Source organism: Clupea harengus, unplaced genomic scaffold (assembly GCF_900700415.2).
Source record: "Clupea harengus unplaced genomic scaffold, Ch_v2.0.2, whole genome shotgun sequence".
In the NCBI taxonomy this organism is placed as follows: domain Eukaryota; kingdom Metazoa; phylum Chordata; class Actinopteri; order Clupeiformes; family Clupeidae; genus Clupea; species Clupea harengus.
This window is the reverse complement of record NW_024879965.1, coordinates 20449-40820: the sequence shown is the minus strand read 5'-3', so window position 1 is coordinate 40820 and position 20372 is coordinate 20449. Positions and strand designations below refer to the sequence as shown.

General features: G+C 41.7%; 2 protein-coding genes across 2 annotated transcripts; both read left to right on the top strand.

Annotated features, from left to right (window-relative positions):
• The first annotated feature begins 128 nt into the window (after nucleotides 1-128).
• Nucleotides 129-4309, top strand: nipsnap1 (nipsnap homolog 1 (C. elegans)). Its single transcript, XM_042705833.1, has 10 exons — nucleotides 129-357; nucleotides 789-916; nucleotides 1080-1125; nucleotides 1403-1497; nucleotides 2002-2072; nucleotides 2245-2385; nucleotides 2610-2641; nucleotides 2834-2928; nucleotides 3205-3288; nucleotides 4054-4309. The coding sequence occupies exons 1-10, from the start codon at nucleotides 281-283 to the stop codon at nucleotides 4116-4118; spliced, it is 834 nt and encodes a 277-aa protein (XP_042561767.1). The 5' UTR covers nucleotides 129-280; the 3' UTR covers nucleotides 4119-4309.
• Nucleotides 4310-4806: 497 nt separating this feature from the next.
• castor1 (cytosolic arginine sensor for mTORC1 subunit 1) lies at nucleotides 4807-18601 on the top strand. The gene is made up of 9 exons (XM_042705831.1): nucleotides 4807-5136; nucleotides 8877-8947; nucleotides 10216-10409; nucleotides 11131-11266; nucleotides 11716-11839; nucleotides 12303-12413; nucleotides 12512-12594; nucleotides 13771-13865; nucleotides 18405-18601. Exons 1-9 carry the CDS (start codon nucleotides 5024-5026, stop codon nucleotides 18471-18473), a joined length of 996 nt encoding a protein of 331 aa, XP_042561765.1. The 5' UTR covers nucleotides 4807-5023; the 3' UTR covers nucleotides 18474-18601.
• Nucleotides 18602-20372: the final 1771 nt, after the last annotated feature.

The window sequence follows — 20372 nt, the reverse complement described above, 5'->3', positions numbered from 1 at the left end:
GCCCGATAATAAAGGTGGTAGATAAACGCCAGATGTTTATTCCGTCTGTGATCAGCTCTGAGTCTTCACCTGATATAATTTCCTTGTAGCAAAGCTGTGTGACAAAACACATACGTCACAAACGCAGGCACGCGCTAGACAACCTTTGATCATCTCTGGCCTGCGCGCTGCTTCCCGTGAGATACAGACACAAATGGGCTAAACATTAACACCACAAACATTCATAACACTCCATTTTACCTACCACTTCGTCCTGGAAACCCGATTTTGGAAGTGGAAAATGCCAAGGACGCGCTGTTTCCTTGATCTCCCACGACAATTGCACAAAAGTTGTTTGTTTTGGGCACCCTTTACAAGGTAAACGTTCTAACACAAACGGCTTCGTTGTTGTCAACAGTCCTTGACGTTTCGCACTGAGACGTGCGCTGTTTCAACGCTCGTTTTTTATTAGGCACTGTCCAGCTGTTTGCTCTATTTTCCTGCTATAAGACGCTGTTCCGGGTAGGCCCTGATATTTATGTCTTTATTTAACGTGTTATCGTTCCATAAGGTTTTGTTGAATTTATATTATAGTTGACCTTCTCGTATGAACCCTACAGCTTGACTTTTGAACTTTACCCTCTACATGACATAGGTCACATTTGTCCTGTCCACCATGATTACCCTTCCAGTCCCCACATTTAACTATGTTTAATGTATTTATTCTTAGTTTTCTTGTCTTGTGTTGTTCGTTAATTCATTGCATAAGTGGTCCTGAGCTCTAATCAAGACTTCATGTTCCTACTCAGAGGTTTTGCAGAGAGCAGTGATGGGGGCTGGTTTCGGTCATTATTTGTACACAAAGTAGATTCCAGGAAAGATGCCCACTCCAATCTTCTGTCCAAGAAAGAGACCAGCAGCCTCTACAAAATACAGTGTGAGAATCGTGTGTGTGTGTGTGTGTGTGTGTTTCCAATCAGATGGACAAGCAAAGACATATTACACAATGTATACTACTGCCACTACTCGTACCACTAAATCAGTCGTTTGTAATTCAATTTCAGTTCTGTGATTAAAGGAACATTTTAATCTGTTTATAGTTCACAACGTAAAACCAGATTGCCTGGATGTCTACAATAGTCTATCGTAAGTTTTTATCTTTTTTACCCAACCCTTTCTCATCTGTTGTTAGCTCGTAGGGCATTTGCATATATAGGAACACATACAGCACAGCATAGACACACACACGCACACATTCATATAATACACACTCATATGAAAAGCATTCTGTTTTCTGTCAAACACCATCAGCAATTGAATGCAATTTGGCAGCTGAGCTGTTTCGTGCATGACTGAATTTGGTCTCTTATCAAATGTCTGCCTTGACTTGAGACATTCCGTGACCTTTGACGTTTGAACGCAGAGCTGAGGTTCAGAACCAGCTTCACCATGACCGGAGCTACCCCTGTGAGGTGGTGGGCAGTTGGAACACTTGGTACGGAGAGCAAGACCAGGCTGGTAAGAGTCACCCTGAAAAAAATGGCCCACAAACCCACAGTTCATGTTGCTGTATTTAATTGTAAGATGAAATTAAACCTTGTTTTATATGATAGTAATTCAATCAAATCAAATCAAATCAAACTTTATTTGTACGGCGCATTTCATACAAGGAAGTAACACAATGCGCCTCACAGTAGGAAAGAAAAGGGGGGGGGGGGGGGTTTACAAACACTTGTTAAAAAAAAAAAAAAAAAAAAAAAAAAAAAAAAAAAAAAAAAAAACACACAGATTTTCAAGAGATAAATGAATAAAATAAAATAAAATAAACGTACTAACCGCACTGGCACCGTAAAGGACTACTCAGCACGGTCATCGTCAAACTAAGCTGCTGGGGGGGGTCAACATGTTTGCTGCTGCTGGCATTCTCTGCTTTGAAAGCCAGCATGCTCCCTGGTGTACACAGTGCCTTTGCCAGGACACTAAATGGTACATTGCTGCAACCTGCTGTCTATTTGCTTGCAGTGCACCTATGGAAGTATTCAGGAGGCTATCCTGCTCTTACCGAATGCTTGGAAAAGTTGAACCACAATAAGGTATCGAGTCGATTATTTATTCAGTGGAAGAGTGTAGATGTTGATAATGATCATATTATCTTTGTGACAGTATTTTCAGTGACTTACCTCCATTATTTTGCCATTGTCGTTCAGAAACTGGAGAACAGTGAGTAAAAGGCCTTTGTTTCTATCGCATTATATGTGTGTTCAGGAGTATATGCAGTTTCGTAGAGAGAGAAGCAAAATGTTAACCTCACGTCGAAACCAACTCCTTCTGGAATTCAGTTTTTGGAATGACCCGACACCCCGAACTGGTCCGAACATATATGAACTTCGTTCCTATAACCTGAAGGTAATTAATTTGCTCTAGCTTTCTTTTATATCTAAATCAATTTTCATACATAAGTATTAATTGTGTGCTTTTTTTTTTACATACTACAGTGATTAGAGATGATTGATGATATCTGAACAGACTTTTTAGTGTATACTTCAATGTGCATATATTTCTACAATAATATGTATTACCACTTCAATATCATATCCTTTCATTTCATATTATGTCTTACAAACAAACAGCCCGGCACAATGATTGAGTGGGGAAATCATTGGTGAGTCAATATATTTTCAGATGCCCATTATCGTTTTATAAATATCATTAAGTTAATTACAAGATAGGTGAATTAATGATGAAACCTTTCTGGACAGGCCAGATAGCTACTGATTCTGTCCCTGACCTAGTGTAGACTGGTCCAAAGTCAGCTGTTGTCTCTCAACTCTACACGTTCTTAATACTCTTACAGGGCTCGGGCAATCAGGAATCGTCAGGAAAACGACGAGGCGGTTGGTGGCTTCTTTACTCAAATTGGTGACTTGTACATGGTCCATCATCTGTGGGGTGAGTTATTCATGACCTCGTGTCTTCTAGATACCTCTGTGTAGAAAATGACTGAGTGCTTAGCCAGCGGTCTAGAGGCCTGTGGTGTGGTGGTGATATAACCACTCCTGACTCCTAGATATCTATTATTAATGTCCTCAGCTAATTCCTATGTCTTAGAAGAGTGAGAAATATGTATTCTCAAAGGCCTTACTGGCTAAAATGTCTATATTAGGCTCCATTAATGTGTCAGTGTACAAGCCATCTGAGGGTAAATTGTTTATTTCCCACCTGCAGCTTATAAGGACCTACAGACCAGGGACGAAACCAGGAAAGCTGCCTGGCTCAAGGAGGGCTGGGGGGCAGTGGTTTATTACACAGGTGAGTGTGATGTGGGTCTGAACAGTGGGTCAAGGTGTATTGTTAGCGCATAACTTTTAGATAGTACCCTAAATTCATAATCAATTAATATTTGTTTTTACACTGCATTTATAGTACATTTGTTTAGGTTTCCAATGAAGGCATATATATATATATATATATATATATATATATATATATATACACATATACTGTATATATATTGTAATAAAATCATCCCTAAAGGTAGAGTCTGTGATTATAATCCAATGCACTTTTTTGTGGAATTCAGCCAAATGCTCCTCTAGTTGTGCGTTCAAACTCTGGTGTTTGTACCCAGGCCTGACATTGTAAATGGGAAACAAACATGGTGGCTTGGAGAGAGCCATAAACAATTCCAGCCAGTCAACAGGAGAACGAAAGCGAGGGGTGTAATTTTTTTGGCTGTTGTGCTCAAATATCAACCACCTTTCACCAGAATCACAGACTTTGCCTTTAAACCTATGATCCTCTCATACACTTCCACTTGTGGATTAGGGTATTTTTGTTAGAATGTAAGTGAGTACATCCTCTAGCTATTGTCATAGCGTCATAATAGAATAGAGAGGCTAAAGTTCCAGTTTTTGCCCACGGGGAATCATTTATTGACCACAAATGTGTTTATGTTATTATGATGATGAAGATGAACATGGTGATTGTGATGATGATGATATGATGATGATGGTGGTGGCTGTTTTTGTTGTTGTTGTTAACTGACTCCTCATACATTTAATGCCTGTCTTACAGTGCCTTTGATCCGAAGTATGGACTCCAGGATCATGATACCAATGAAGTTCTCTCCGCTACAGTAAAGCATTGATTACAGACTTGGTTGATTGTAAAGCATTGATTACAGACAGAGTCTCTTCTGCCTTGTCATGGATACTATCAATAGATATGATGTAAAACTGCTGGATAGCATGATGTATGGGACTTTTCGGGTGATGACATGATTTATAAATTATGTGTTTTGCTCTCTCAATAAATTATCTTGTTGTTGAAATCTGAATCATCATTTGTCTGCTATGCTCTTCTTAAGTATAGTTGGAGGAATTTAGCAACTGAGCACAGTTTTTTTTCTTTTTTTCTTTTCTTTAATTGAAGCAGCAGTTTTTTAACCATGACTTATAAAGTATAAATAAACATGACATGCTAACAAACCGGAACATTTACCTAATCTTTAACTAGAGCGAGTGTGTATGTAGTAGGCTATTTACATGTTTAAAATGACAGTGCCAACACCTAATTTTTAGCAGTTCATCTCACACAACCACTGGCTGCTCTCTCAGGACCATCAGAAGAAAGTAAATCAATTACTTATGGGGTCAGTTGCAATTATCCTATGTTTAAGATGGAGTAGAACATGATCGTTTATTTATCTGACACAAAAATTGTTATTCCCGTCTGCCAAGCTTTCTTCGGCTTCCTCTGTGCCTTTAAGAAGTTAGGGGCGTGGCGCAGTGTATTTGAATACTGTAGCTTGCGAGTCAAATTACATCGAGCAGATACCTCGCCCCCACCCCCGTCCCCCTTGATGTTACTGATGTAAGCTACCAGTGTCTGTTACATTTGCGAATGCAGTGCTCACTCAATTTTTTCTAGGAATGCTAGAGAACACAAGGATAACACTTGAATTGCTGCTTTTTGTGAATCTTAAGGCAACCGCAGCCGCATCTGCTTCTCGTTCATTGAAGAACAGTTTTTCAGAAGAGCTGAAATGGACTTGCATATTCTCGACCATCGATTGAGGGTGACTAGTATCAGTAAAACAGGACTGGTTCATTTTACTCACCCTCTAATAAAATTAATTTTCTTGAGAAACCGGAGCAGGTAAGCACATCAGCTTGAATAGTTTTCATATTATGCCGTCTTGCACCAAACAGAACGTGCCCGAAAAGAATAGAGCTGCTAGCTATAAAGTTGTTTTTTTCGGGTCTGACACGAATATGTCATCGTTTATGTGTTGAATGCTCACGCATAGCTTCACCGTCGATTGCATTCTTTGTGCACTTTTTTTAATTTGTGGTTCAGAATCAATACTTTATCAAAGACCTTAGATTAAAAACACGGTATGGGTAGCCAATGTTTTTGATCCTATCCTGCCAGGCTTACCCAAGAAGCTTGCACGCCCACGAAACGTGACTACCACTGAATGAGAGATGGTGAGAAAGTGAAATGGCTTTATACTATTAGGTATTCGTATGATCTCTTCAAACGTTTACTGTGTTATTTTCGTGTTTATCACGTTTGCGACGGAACTGTCATGAAGTGCACCCGGGACTGGTTGAAGACAAGTTCAGTCAAGTCACGTTGTACCCTACATGAAACTTTGGAAGGTGTTGGCTATTGTATGGGCAACGTTCTATGCGCACCTCGAACCAAAATCGACTGCAGAGCAGGTCATTCTTCTTTCCTTCTTAGCGTGGAAAGTTTAGGGATTTGAGATAAGTGATAACAGTAATTTCACAGCCATGAGGGAAGTGACAATGTTTTTCCCCTCTCGACGAGCTTTTCATTTAATTTCATTTGTAGCTAGATCTTGGGCTTAAAGTAAGAACATTTGTGTTAGTCCTCCGGCCATGGTTTTATTGAATATTATTTTCATAATTAAACATTCTTTAACATCTGGCTATAGAGAACTGACTCAAATAAAAGTGGAGAAATGTTTATGACGAGTATATGTCACTGCCTTTGCAAACCTGTATTTGGAAAAAATGTCATGATCAACATGATAACGTGCGTCGCATCGTGTCCTTCCAAATTCCAGTAATCGTCAGATGTCAGCGCTGAACCTGTCTTGAGTGACCTGCATTTGTGTGGGTTTTATAGCTGTTTGCTTAACATTTAACAACTTAACAAACTTATCGACTAATTGTACTTCTCTTCGAAAGTAAACTATGTGGTCCAGTTACTGTCTGTCTTCGGTGACTGTGGGAAATGTGAAGAAATATGTTGAACACTACATTGTTTTCGAAATGTTTTATTTGTAGGCCTACCCAAAAAGATGATGACATCAACAGCAACCTTAGATGCAAAGTTGCATGTTGAGACACTTAAGCATTGCTCATCTCCGTCCCTGTTAAGAAGGCTACTGTTGAGCAAAGCTGTGACATGTAGTCGTGACTTGCAACCTGATGTGACTGACCTTAAAGGTTGAGCAACAATGAAGAGTGCTCTGTGTGAGTTGAGCTGCTGTTTGTCATTGACCTCACAGTTGTTCGTGTTTTGTGGGAGGCCATCAAGGACCCATGCTACTATCTAATGATGGGAAAGTTACTCAGGCCGTCAGGCCTCCAGCTCTGGTTTTGCTGGGTGTTACATATTATCAGTCCAGGAGAGCCTGTCCTTACCAGTCCCAGTTCTGTGGAAAGCCATGTAAACCTGAGACACCTAAGAAACATTGTAAAACTGAGTGGAGTAGCTGTAAGTTTGGATCAAGAGAAGCTTGGCGACACCTCTGACCAGCGGAGTCATCCACGCCTGTTTATGTACAATACACTGTCACCCTCAAAGAATGCAGTTTTTGCCTAGCATGTGTGTTTTCGATAAACCCGATCTTCCACAGAGCCATCATATTGAAGGAGCTGTTGGGACAGGCGCCATTCTTGAACTGTTTGTCAGACTGCCTCAGATGAGAATATTCTCACAATCAAATAGAATGTGTTATAATCTGTTAGGGGGGCTAAAAATTAGCTGCAGATGACACGGCATTCATTTTATCCTGTGTGTTGCAGCATAGATGTGTTGGCATGCAGGCTAGTTTTTGTATCCAGTGTATACAGCTGAGGAGGCACCATACAAACAGGAAGTTTTCTCTGGAGTGTTTTTTTTTCTTTTTTAAAGGCAGGAAGGGGGAAAAAAATAATGCTTTCCTATAATTATACACCACTGGCAGCCTGTGCTGTGTTTCTCACCCTCAATGGGCATGGTTTGGCTCGAGGGGTATTTTTCCTAAACACTATTAAAAGCCCCATATAGTCAGACAATTGCTCGTTCACCTGCATGCATTTTAATAGAGCTGCCGGGTTTCGAAAGTGAAAATCCACTCCAGGTTTTGTGTAGGCCATGTGAACTTGGCAATCAGCGCCACTCAGGGGGGTGGCAGTAGTGAGGAATGTCAGCTGGCTCAATGTATGGGTGGATTAAAAAAACATAGCATGGATTTCTACACTCAGAACCTGGAATAGTTCACCACTGCCCAACTTTATCCCAACAACTGCCCAACTTTGCAGGAAGTACAGTCAGGTTAGAGATAGAATCCTTATGTTTTCTTATGTTTTTTTTTCTTTTTTTCCAGATGTAGCCATACTGGGAGAGTCTTCCTGGTACCCGGAGGAAGTGTAACTGTTGTGTGATGAACTATGTGTAGAGGAGGGAGTACGGGGGGGATGAAAGGTTAACAGGAAGTTGGTGTGGAGAGAGTTGGCTGAACACAATGAGCTGCTGAGCTAGCCCTGTGCGGGTGGAGCGTCTTATTTTTTCCCCTCACTCTGGATTGATGGCCTGGACCTTGCACTGAGCATTGCATTCTGCTGAGTAGCTCTCAAAACAGGATCCAGCTGGGCCGGAGGATGTTATCTAGAGACTGAGGGAGAGAGCAGGCCTCTGCTCATCCCAGAAAAAGATAGACACAAGAAGGCAAGTGCATTTTGACAATGCCATTGATCAGTTATGGGAGACAGGCTTCTGGTAGCTTTGTACAATCAGATGTACATTCCCCATAATGTACTGTATGTATCAGCTTACGTATAGGCCCTGGAAAAAGTGATCTGCAGCCATAGACAGGGATTCGGTGGTGAATTGATGTGTTGGACATATTGAAGTCAGTTGAATGTTTGGTGGCCCCTGTGTCACTGAGAGTGTGTGTGCTTGTGCGTTTGCACATGTTCTCACAGAAGTAAGCAGCCAAGGCACAAAATCGCAGACTAGGCTGTTCTTTTCACGTCGGTGCGCTCGATCCTTTCCCACAGTCGGGGAAGCGGCACAGCCCTGTGACAATGGCAACATTGAATCAAGTGTACCAGGGTGCCAGGGCTTCCTGTTCCTGCCTCTGAAGTATTTGGGTCAAGGCCTGAAATGATGCAACCAGTCCTCTTTTTCGCATCGCACACTCGCCACCACCCCAGCCTGCGTCCCCCGTCCCCCTCCTCTCCCCAAATATCCCCTCTAAAAAGGCTTTGGCATCACTGATGAAAAGACGTGCCATTAATAGCCTGGGCAGCTTTGGACCAGGCCCTTTTGGTGGCCGCTACTTGAAGCGTTTTCAGCGTTTGAAGGGGTACTTTCGCTGGGATCTGGCTGGACTCCTTTCCAGCGAATGCATTCTGGTGTAGTCCGAGCTAGAGCGCTGTTGCCTCCCTGGGTCCCTCCCATAGCCCATTCTTGTCTCCCACCGTCATGCACTCCTAAAAAGCAATCTGTCAGTGTTTTTGTTGTTCAGTCTTTGCACAGACTGTTGTGCTCCCTCTCTTTCTCTCTCTCTCTCTCTCTCTCTCTCTCTTTCTCTCTTTCCCATATTCACCTCCTTCCAATCTGCTTTTGACCATCTCTCCCTGTTTTTCTTTCTTTAGATGTAAATTTTTCAGTCTCACAGAAACTCCAGAGAACTACACAGTCGTCCTTGACGAGGAGGGCTTCAAAGGTAAAAAGAAAGCAGATCATTTGTCCATCTTTTTTGTTGCTCCCTATTTTTTGTGTTGCGTTTTGAGATAATTGCTTGCTTGCTTCAAAACACTTCCCATTGCGCGCAGAGTATTTAAAGGTTCATAAAGCATCTTCTCCTGTCTCTCTCTCTAAAAAGTTGCTGAGCTACAAATATTTCTCATTATGCAGCTATCCTAGTCCCTCTTTGACATTTAAATACTCTGGAAGAAGTTGCCTGATTCTACCAAACCAACATTCACTGCATTCATTGTGGCCTGGAATTGATCTGTTGCATTCAAATGGGTAATGAGTGTTTATCCAGCTGATACTGAATGGATTGGAACAGAAATGTCCTCATATTTTGAATGCTAAGGTCAGGGCAACTAACTCTGTAGATATATTGAGCAAATAAACTAGCTAAACCCAGTAGGGAGACAAGGCATGACATCCCAAACCATAGTAAAACCCCATGTGACTTCCTGCTCAGTTTCCCCCGACTTTATCCCCATAAATCCCAATGACACAGATACAGATGTAGCATCTTGTCTAATCCCCTCGGCAGAAGCAGTATTGACACTGTCAGGGTACAAATGAAAATGTCCTCTTTGTTACTACTTACAACCCCTCCCCACTCGTCATTGATTGATAATAAAAAATAAAAAAAAACTGTTTCCAAACTGTTATCCCAGCTAAAACTGGCCTTGTCCTTGAATGTGTTTATCGGAGACCTATTCGCAAGCTACATGTCCTAAATACACACCGTCATTCACTATACATTGACAGTGGCAAAGCCTTGACACACACATACACACACACACACACTCCCTGCTTCCTCTGGCCATGCGCTCCTTCCTCCGCTTCAGTTTCCCAGCATCCCCTAATGAGCTGGGGCACACTCCCAGCTTCCTATCTGGTGGCACACACACACACACACACACCTGTTTCCCAGGTAGCTGCCAGAGGTCAGCAGCCCCAGCCTTGGCAGGCCCTCCCGTACTCTGATCCCCCCTCTGGGCTTCCAGAGAAGGCTGAGTGGGACTCTCCAGTACTGTTGGATAGGGTGATGGGTGGGGGTGTTGATACTCCGTGTTAACTGATCCCCTCAAACTCAAGGGTGACCTTTAGCCTTAAAGTGTGTGTGGGGGGGGTCTTGTAAGCGTAACTGTTCTGGAATCGCAATGTCTAAATAAATCTATGTGTGAAGAGTGAGGATGTGTGTTTGTTTTCCCCCCTACGTGACTGCATGTTTTTTCTCTGCCTTTGCAGAACTGCAGCCGTCAGAACATCTACAGGTGGAAGGCTCCACCTGGTTGCCGCTCAACGTCGTCTCCAATGGCAACGCCTCCAGCAGCTCGCAGGCGGTGGGTGTCACCAAGATCGCCAAGTCGGTCATCGCCCCGCTGGCGGAGCAGAAGGTGTCCGTCTTCATGCTGTCCACCTACCAGACAGACTTCATCCTGGTGAGACACTGCAGCCCTAAAGAATAACCCTATACTCGGTCAACATGTATGATGTAGGGTTGGAATGGCTTAGGGATTGAGAAATGTACATGGTTACCAGTTAACACATAAGTCCAACTGGTATGTCCTGGTCGTACCGCTGTTCATTGACCAGTTGAAAACACATGATACGCGGCAAAGCGAATGCCCCTATGTAAATTCAAATGTCTGTGGGTATTTTCTTGAAATCCCTGAAGCCTGTTTATATGTTTTTGGTTATCTTTTGTTTTTATGGGCTGCATTATAAACACAGGTTGTTTAAGCAGCAGTAAGGCGTTTTGGTCTGAAACATGCCAGCTAACTACCCCAAAGGCATTCAAAAACCTTGCAAACACCTCCAACAGCCTTGCTGACACTGATAAAGCTTGCCAACATGCTAATTGGTGTCTCTTGGCGATATAGTTGTCAATATTGGGCTGTGATAGCTTTTCTTACATTTGCGCGGGGTGTTCCAACCTGAAACACAGTACTACACGGTGCATATCCATGATGTCTGGTGGGCACAGCACATGAGTTTATCTGTCCTTCACGTAACTGTATACCATCAAAATGAATTTGAAGATGAGGCCAAAAACGAGTTGCCTGTAAAAACGTACCTCAAAAAGTGGCAGATGGTTGCATGGTGCTGCTTTAAGTGAGAATGTAGTTTCTTACAAATGTCTGACTGTGTTCTTCCTCTCAGGTGCGAGAGAAAGACCTGTCGGTAGTGATCCACACCCTGCAGGAGGAGTTTAACATTTACAGGGAGGTGGGGGGAGAGTCTGTTCCTGTCCACCATCAGGACACCCAGAATGGCCTGCAGAAGAATGGAAAAGATGGTCAGTCTACACAACAAAAATATACATACGTCCGAGTAAAGTGGATCCAATCAACCATATCCTGCATTATGACAATGTTTGTGTAATTTGGGAAACTCTAGCTCTAGTTAGCTAATTTCCCTAACTGTTAAATAACATTCTATCCCTTATTACAGCCTTGTCAGCCCTGCACTTTGAGCTTGGTAGAATGTAAACTTGGATATAGAACTTGTGCTCTGCACTCAAACTCTTGAACTCAACCTCACTTGTTTGACTCTTATAAGAAGTCTTCTAATGAACAAATGAAACTGTTACACAAATGCATTGAAAATCAGTACAACTAGCACCTTAGATTTGAAACACATCCTCCTCCCCTTCTCCTCCTCCTCCTCTCTCTCACCCCCCTCTCTCCCCTTCTCCTCCTCCTCCTCTTTCTCATCCCCCTCTCTCCCCTCTGTTGCTGAACACAGCTGCGAAGGCCACAGTGCACCCTGTGCTGATCCCCGAGAATCAGTTCTGCGTGATGAGCCTGGACCCTGACACGCTGCCCGCCATCGCCACCACGCTCATCGATGTGCTTTTCTACTCAAACAGGTACCGGGAACTCGTCTTGTCCCGCGTGTTCATCTTCTCTCAACCGAGCACAATGAATTATAATGACAGTGGCAGATTTTAAATTGGAGTCACCGTTTGGAAAGGTTGCAAAATGGAGGAATGACTCTATGATGTAACAGTTATGATGTACAGTTGTTTATCAAGTTAAATATAAAAATGTTGGCGGTTACTCTGTATGATGCTGGTCTATTAGTCAGGCTTTCTAAATACTGACGTCATTCTTTACCAAAGCCTCTGACTTAGCTCACTGTTCCTTCACTGTTATCTATCTGCTACAAAGATCATCGGTTTCAGTGTGTACTTCTCAAGTACAAGATATACACATTGTGCACAAACATAAAAAAAATGATTACAGACGCGCAGCATTGCCACAATCTAATGTTGTGCTTTGTGATGTATTGTTGTATTGTGTTCAGCACCATTTCTCTGCCTATTTGTCCAGTCCAAAAGAAGAAGGTCACTCAAGTGAAGACCTCCAGCGTGTCAAGTTCTTCTCGTTCTCCCTGATAGAGGGGTACATCTCCTTGGTCATGGACACCGAGGCACAAAGACAGTGAGTACAGCAGGAGCACTCGATGCTATTTATCCCAGTGTGTCTTGGGAGATCAGCTCTCATGCGGTTGGTGTGTGTGTGTTTGTGTGTGTTTTCAGGTTCCCTGCGGATCTCTTGTTCACAAGCTCGTCAGGAGAGCTCTGGAGAATGGTGCGAATTGGAGGCCAGCCCTTGGGCTTCGGTGAGTCCCTCATTATCAGTCAAACACAAACAATGTCAGCACTCAAAAACTCCTGTCAGTGCAACCCTGCCCAAATAACTAGACCAACACTGCAGAATCTCACTGAGGTAGAGTTTTATAATATACCCCAATCATAGTTTTGTCTCTTATCTGACCTGTTATGTCTCTTGTCTGACATGTTATGTCTCTTATCTGACCTGTTATGTCTCTTATCTGACATGGAAGTCAGATAAGAACGTGGAAGTGATATTAACCGTGGTTCTGAAAGAATCATTTGTGAACTTGTGGCAGTGGGTTATAAATTAACAGCCTAGCCAAATTTGACAGACTATTTTGCATTGCGTCCAGCAAAACACCGCATTTTAGCAGCAGCAGCAGCAAGCAGGTCAATGTGCCAGCGACAGACACTAGCACCCATAGGTTTTACCCTCACATGTCCACTCTGCTGTTCACACAACGCAGGTTAGGCAAACACAATCTAACTCCAGGTCAGTCTTATAGCATAGCTCATAGCGCAGCAAACATGCTGCCGTCTGCCACCCGTATATAATGAGGGGGGGTGGGGGCCGTCTGCTGACTGGCGCTGTTGTGAGTTTAGACTGGCACTCTGGGCTTGCTACTGATCTTTGGACTGCTGAGTCAGGGATGCCAGCCGCGCACACAGACTGCCAGGGCTGGACATGCCCGCTTGCAGTTCCACTGGACAGTGCCCTGTAAAATTCAAGATTCAGCAAAAAATGTTGCCATGTGTGAATGAGTTTTAGTAGACACCTAACTTATTTTACCATTAGAATAGAAATGTACTACAGCAAGTGTTCACAATGATAATACTGCTTGGAAAAATATGTCGGTATCTTTTTTTTAAACCTTAAATTGGTGATCGCTTTCGTTCATCCGCTAATACTGATTATGAACTCTGCTTAGGCTGAGGTTATTTACCTCTCAGGCATTTCTTTGGTAAGGCTGCCACTCTGTGTTCAGACTGTAGATTAGGGATACAGTCTAAAACACTTAAACATCAGTGTATTAGCAGACACGTGGCTTCACTGCTTTGTAAGCTACTTTGCCAAAAAACGCTTTGGTTGAAGACTTCAACGATAAAGGAATAAAATGAATTCCTTTTTTCCCCAACCTGCCCTGTACGTACTATTATTTCTTTCCTGTTTTTGCCTTCAGATGAGTGTGGGATTGTGGCCCAGATCTCCCAGCCTCTGGCCGACAGTGACATCTCTGCCTACTACATCAGTACCTTCAGCTTCGACCACGCGCTGGTGAGTAAAACACACAGCCACAGGGACTCATGACATGAAGCATGGCATGACTGGTTCCATACCATGGGAATATAAACATACTGATGAAAACTACATCTGTACTGTACTTTAGGTTGCTTTGGATAAAAGGGACTGCTAAGTGAATATACAGTATGAATGAATGTACAGTTTTATGCAAAAGATTTGGCACCCCTCTGAGGTTGCATGTTAATTTGCAATATGTCATTGGTTGTCATTGGTTGTCATTGAGAACGCTTAATGTAGCAGTATTGAGTTTTATGAAATAAAATCTAATGTGAAAAATAGGCTGTGCAAAAATGTGGGCACCCTTTTAAGTGTGTTGATTTGAATACCTGTAGTCACTTAATGCTGATTGATTGAAACACAACATTCTTTTGATTAGCTGATTGAACTTTAAACTGCAAACAAAGGTGCAAACAATCATTAAAAAGCTAATTTTACATACAGTAACTAGTTGCTAGGGGTGCTTCTCCTTCATTCTCTGTTGGAAAGTAGCAACATGGGAACCTCAAAATAGCTCTCTAATGACTTAAAAACCTGTCGAAAAAGATGATTCGTCAATATGAATTAGGAGAGGGATATAAATAGTTATCAAAAAGGTTTGAGGTGTCTGTCTCCACAGTCAGAAATGTAGTAAGAAAATGGAAGGCCACAGGAACAGAAAGGAAAGATGTGGTAGGCCGAGAAAAATATCTGAAAGGCAAAGACTAGAATAGCGACAAGGAATGGCTCCATGGAAGGGTAATGCATAGAAAGCCTTTTCTGTGTTTTCACCACAAGCAGAGTCGCTTGAGGTATGCAAAGGCTCATCTGGACAAGCCAGAATCAATTTGGAATAGTGCTGTGGACAGATGAAACTAAAATAGAGTTATTTGGTCACAACCAGAAGCGTTTTGGTGCTGCTTTGAAAGACATAAAACTGTATTGTATGTATGTATGTATAGTGCCCTCTACAATTATTGGCACCCCTAGTGAATATGAGCAAAACAGGGTATAAAAAAATGTGTCTTTGCTGTTTATCCTCTTGATCTTTCACTCAAAATATTCACAAAAATCTTACCTTTTCATTGAAGTAAAACTATTGAAAGAAAAAAAAACTGTTGACATTAAATAAATATTTTTCCCCAAAACATGTGTGCCACAATTATTGGCACCCCTTAATTTAATGTTTTGTGCAGCCTCCCTTTGCCAAGATAACAGCTCTGAGTCTTCTCCTATAATGCGTGATGAGGTTGGTGAACACATGGCACGGGATCTGAGACCATTCCTTCATGCAGTATCTCTCCAGATCCTTCAGATTCTGAGGTCAACGTTTGTAGACTCGGCTTCAGCTCATCCCACAGATTTTCTATGGGGTTTAGGTCGGGGGACTGTGATGGCCATGGCAAAACCTTTATTCTGCGGTCGGTGAACCATTTTTGTGTTGATTTTAAGGTGTGCTTCGGATCATTGACCTGCTGGAAGGTCCAACCACGGCCCATTTTAAGCTTACTGGAGGGGGCTGTTAGGTTTTCATTTAATATCTGCTGGTATTTGATGGAGTCCATGATGCCATGTATCCTAACAAGATGTCCAGGGCCTTTGGAACAGCCCCACAACATCAAAGATCCGCCACCATACTTCACATTGGGTATGGGGGTCTTTTCTGTATGGCTATCTTTCTTCCTACGCCAAACCCATCTTTGATGTTTGTGGCCAAAAAGCTTTATTTTGGTCTCATCTGACCATATAACTCGGCCCCATTGAAAGTCTGACTTACATTTGGCAAACTGTAGGCGCTTTAGTTTGTAGTTGATTGACAGCAGAGGCTTTTTTCTGGCAACCATCCAAAACAACTTGTGGTGATGTAGGTGGTGTCTGATAGTAGTTTTGGAGACTTTCTGACCCCAAGACTCAACTCACCTCTACAATTCTCCAGCTGTGATCCTTGGAGATTCTTTTTCCAGTCGTACCATCCTCCTCACGGTGCGTGGGGTCAATGTACACACACGTCCTCTTCCAGGCTGATTCTTAACATCTCCTGTCGCTTTAAACTTCTTAATTATTTCCATGATAGTGGAAATGGGTATTTTCAACTCTTTAGAAATGTTCTTGTGTCCATTTCTTGATTTGTGCAGCTCCTCAACTTTCCGTCGCACATCTTCACTGTTCTTGGGTCTTTCCCATAGTGATGAATGACTTATGGAATTTGGCCTGTGTCACCTCATATTTGTACGCCAGTGGAACAGGAAGTCATGGTTGACCTCTTAAGAGTTCCTTATCAAACAGGTGAACTTAAAAATGTAAAACATGACTGGAAATATACTTCAGTTAGATTTTAATTATAAGATTTTTCTAGGGGTGCCAATAATTGTGGCACACATATTTTGGGGAAAAATATTTATTTAATGTCAAGTTTTTTTTTTTTTTTTTTTTTCTTTCAATAATTTTACTTCAATGAAAAGGTAAGATTTTTGTGAATATTTTGAGTGAAAGATCAAGAGGATAAACAGCAAAGATATTTTTTTTATAGCCTGTTTTGCTCATTTTCACTAGGGGTGCCAATAATTGCGGAGGGCACTGTATGTATGTATGTATGTATGTATGTATGTATGTATGTATGTAATGAAGTAAGCATTTAAAGGCCACTGTTTGAATGGGAGGCTGGTAGCCAAATGCGGTTTCAAAGTTTCACCCACAGAGGGAGCCGTGGACTGGGATATGCTGTTTTTGTTGTTCCAGTCTACAAGTACTAACACTGAAACGTGATGCTGGTAGACATATGTTGAAATGATCCTTTATATGTTATAGAATATATATTTAATTAACTGAAATATCACACTCGTATGTTAAATCCTTTGAAGTTTTAAATCCAGAGATCCTTATTCATGGGATATATTTGGAATACAATGACCATAGGGAAAGAACTGACTCTGAATGATTATCTAGATGTGTTTGTCAAACTTTTTTATTTAATGAAGCATTCTCAAAGAGGACCTAATTATGTTCTTTTTCAGGCTTCATAATTACATTTTTGGGGTCATTATGGTGTATTTTTCTGATACTGACATCTCTATTAACCCTGTCTGAAATGCTCTGTTAGAGCTCCTGTGTCTTTAAGTCCCCACCTTCCCATGAGCCCAGTGTGCTCTGACTGGTCAGTTAGGCGAGCAGTAAGGATTGTGTTATGAGATTGCATCAACTTGTAACAAGGAAAAAGGGCTGGAATTCCAAGGAGGCAAATCAGGCAGCTCAGAACAGTGGTTTCTGTGGGAGAGGGCTTACTCACTCTGGTGTGGGCTGTGTAACTTTGAGGCCTTTACATGCACAAGCTATATAACATACTTAAGGAAAGAGAAAATATGAAAAGTCCTCTTTAAGATGATATTGCTATTGTCTATTTGTGTCAAAGGGGGCATATCTGTTTGCAGCAGCGGTGGTGGTGGTGGTGGTGGTTTTACCCATATTTGCCACTTAAACTGGGGTTAGACTACATGACTGTAGCTGCGATGTGCAATCTTCCACTACTCATTTGACTAGTTGAATGTTTAGACTATGGCCAGTCTGAGTCAACAGCTATTTCAAGTTATCAGATTCCACTTCCTTGCCTGATGACTACGATTGTTGGATTGGAGAGTATTTCAAACATGTTTTGATTTTTTTTTTTTTTTGAATGTGCCCTCTCAGAGAATGCCTGTTCCTATCACCAGCTGATGAAAAGGAGCTTGTGTTGCCTTGAAATCAAATTTCACTGGTTTCTGTGATTTCGAAGTCCGGTAGTGTGTGACCACCGTTATAGACCAGTCATGACTTGGTATGCTCGGCCTTTCGACCACTATGAGAATCTGGTGAAAATCAGTCTGCAAGAGTGACATATCTGTCTTCTAAAATCTGTTCAGATTCTGAAATTCCTGTAGTCTAGCCCCAGCTTCAATGGAGCTGTTTTATCTCATTTGTAATGTCAGATAAGTGAGAATCACACACCACACAAAAACTCCCAAATTCAATTTTTTCTACATTTGATTGTGTGATGTGATATAAATAGTTCTTGAAGTTGAGTTTCCCCTTTGCAAGTGTAGTCGTAGGCAGTACAGAGGCTGTCATCGTCAGAGAAGCTATGACCTTACATTCAACATTTTCCACGAATATGCAGCGCATGACGCACCTGCTATGGTCTGTCAGAAGCAGAAGTGTGATTGGTGATTAACATCATTGACATCGTTTACTGGCTGATGAGTAGGTCGAATGACAACACTCCCTCTTCCAGATAACTGGGTTATGTCACTGGTTTGGGAAAAAATTGAAATTTTTTAGGTTCCGAGTTGTTATCTTGGTCCAGTCGTCATATTCTCAATTCTAAAATACCACTGTGAAGAATTCAGAAGTTGCCACAGTCTCTTCTTCACTTCCGGAATGTTGATGTTTTTTGTTTTATTCAAACTTCACCCTATCTGTACCTAGAAGCATATGATCAGTAAAGACCTAGTGTATTTATTTACTTGTGTGAATGTGTTTCTGTTGTGATTAACTCTTTCCTAGGTCCCAGAGGAGGATATTGTCACAGTGACAGACATGCTCCAGAGGCAAAGGAAGGAACCAGGGTGCTGACCTGCTGTAGTCTCAAGTTCTCCGCCACTCTGGATGCAATGGCAGAGAAACTCTGTGTGTGTCTGTCTGTCTCTCTCTCTGTGTCTGTGTCTGTGTGTGTGTGTGTGTGTGTGTGTGTGTGTGTGTGTGTGTGTGTGTGTGTGTGTGTGTGTGTGTGTGTGTGTGTGTGTGTGTGTGTGTGTGTGTGTGTGTGTGTGTGTGTGTGTGTGTGTGTGTGTGTGTGCTAATCTGTCGTGCCTAAACTAACTCTGCAGCACAAGTAGTATTAACCACAGACCTGTTGCAGTAACCACCATATGTGCTACTTTGAAAGGGGTTGACAAATATGTCTGTGACCAGGGCAACAGATGGTGGCTGCTGTTGATTCAAGTTGAATTTAGGTTGCCGTTGGATATTTTTCTTTGTGTGATAACGTGCACTGAAATGTTACTGTTCTACACGCACCTATATCTTCCAATGGTGTCGCACAAGTCTTCCGTGAGAATGTGCTGCTTACTACAATTTGGGGATGAGAAGGTTTTGAAAGCTCTGTGTGCATTGCAATACCTTTATTTTTTGCAGTCACTTACATAGTGATGTCTTATATCAAAGTTTACTTTTCCATGTTTTTTTTTTTTTCATTTTAGTGAGCATTTCCATTATTTTATGTGAATATTGGAAGTATATAGTGATACTGACAATCCAGTTTTTCCCTGAACAATGTATTTGTTTTAATTAAAATAACTGTGTAACAGTTCTTAACAAAACATTTCAGTATGAATTTGTGCAAACATATCGAAAATGATACTCTGAAGCATCTGCTATGCTGATCTCAGCACTGTGATGCTTTTGGTCAGTGGTTTCCCATGTTCATAGACCCTCCTAGTCCCACTTAGTATCTCTGTCAAAAATGCTTCCCATGCTAAGGGATCTCATGCATATTGTGCCAAAATGGAGTGGAGTGGACATCTGCATATTGATTTGCTTGCCCACAACCGCTGTTTTTTTTTCCCCACAGTTAAGAGAAGCGAAACCATTCTTAAATCTATTTGTATCTGAGAGCTGCTGAGATGGAGATTCACCTTGTTTGAAAGTATTTCTACCATTTCCCGCCTTTTATACTGCTGTGTTGCTTGACCTAGTACGGGCATAAGTATTGTAAAGAGTAAACACATCCTTGTTTGTTAAGGTCCACACTACTGGAATTTTTTTTTTCGGAATCTTTTACATTTGCACAAATAATTTTTTTTTCCTTTAGCCCAAGGGTAGCAATCTTTTTTGTAGCAATAGAGTACATAAAGTGTTTCTAAACATGATACTTTATTCAATAAAGGATGTTGAATTTAAGAAACATTGATATCAAGTCAGTTTTTGTTGATTTACATGGTTTTTTTGGGGGGGGGGGGGGGTTGAAGCTGTGAATTGTTGTGTTTGAAATATACATTTACATGAATAGACAAAACGATAACCATTTATATAGATGCCCTTTATATAAAGCCTCCCAACAGTCAGTCAAACTTAAACTGTTATATGGTGAAAGATCGTTGGATCAACACCAACTGAAAGACCGTTGGAGCTGAGTGGATCCGCCAAATGAAAGATCTACGTGTTCCGAGAGATTTCCCGGTCTTGCTGACCATTTATGTGTTAATGAAGGGGACGTGAATGTGATGCATTCTTGTGGGGGAGGAATTCACGTGGGTTATAACTCCTTAGAAATTATACGAAAAATATTAATATTATACAGTGGTATAGGTTAGGTCATTCTTGATGCTCTTAAATGTCAGCTCACAATCATGCACCCATTCTATCTTGGCGCAAGACAGTTTAGTTGTACACCTCACTGTTTACCATGACTAATAGTGAATCTGTTGTGTCACCAGGTCCAAGATTGTGGGAGATCTCCACATAACTCACACG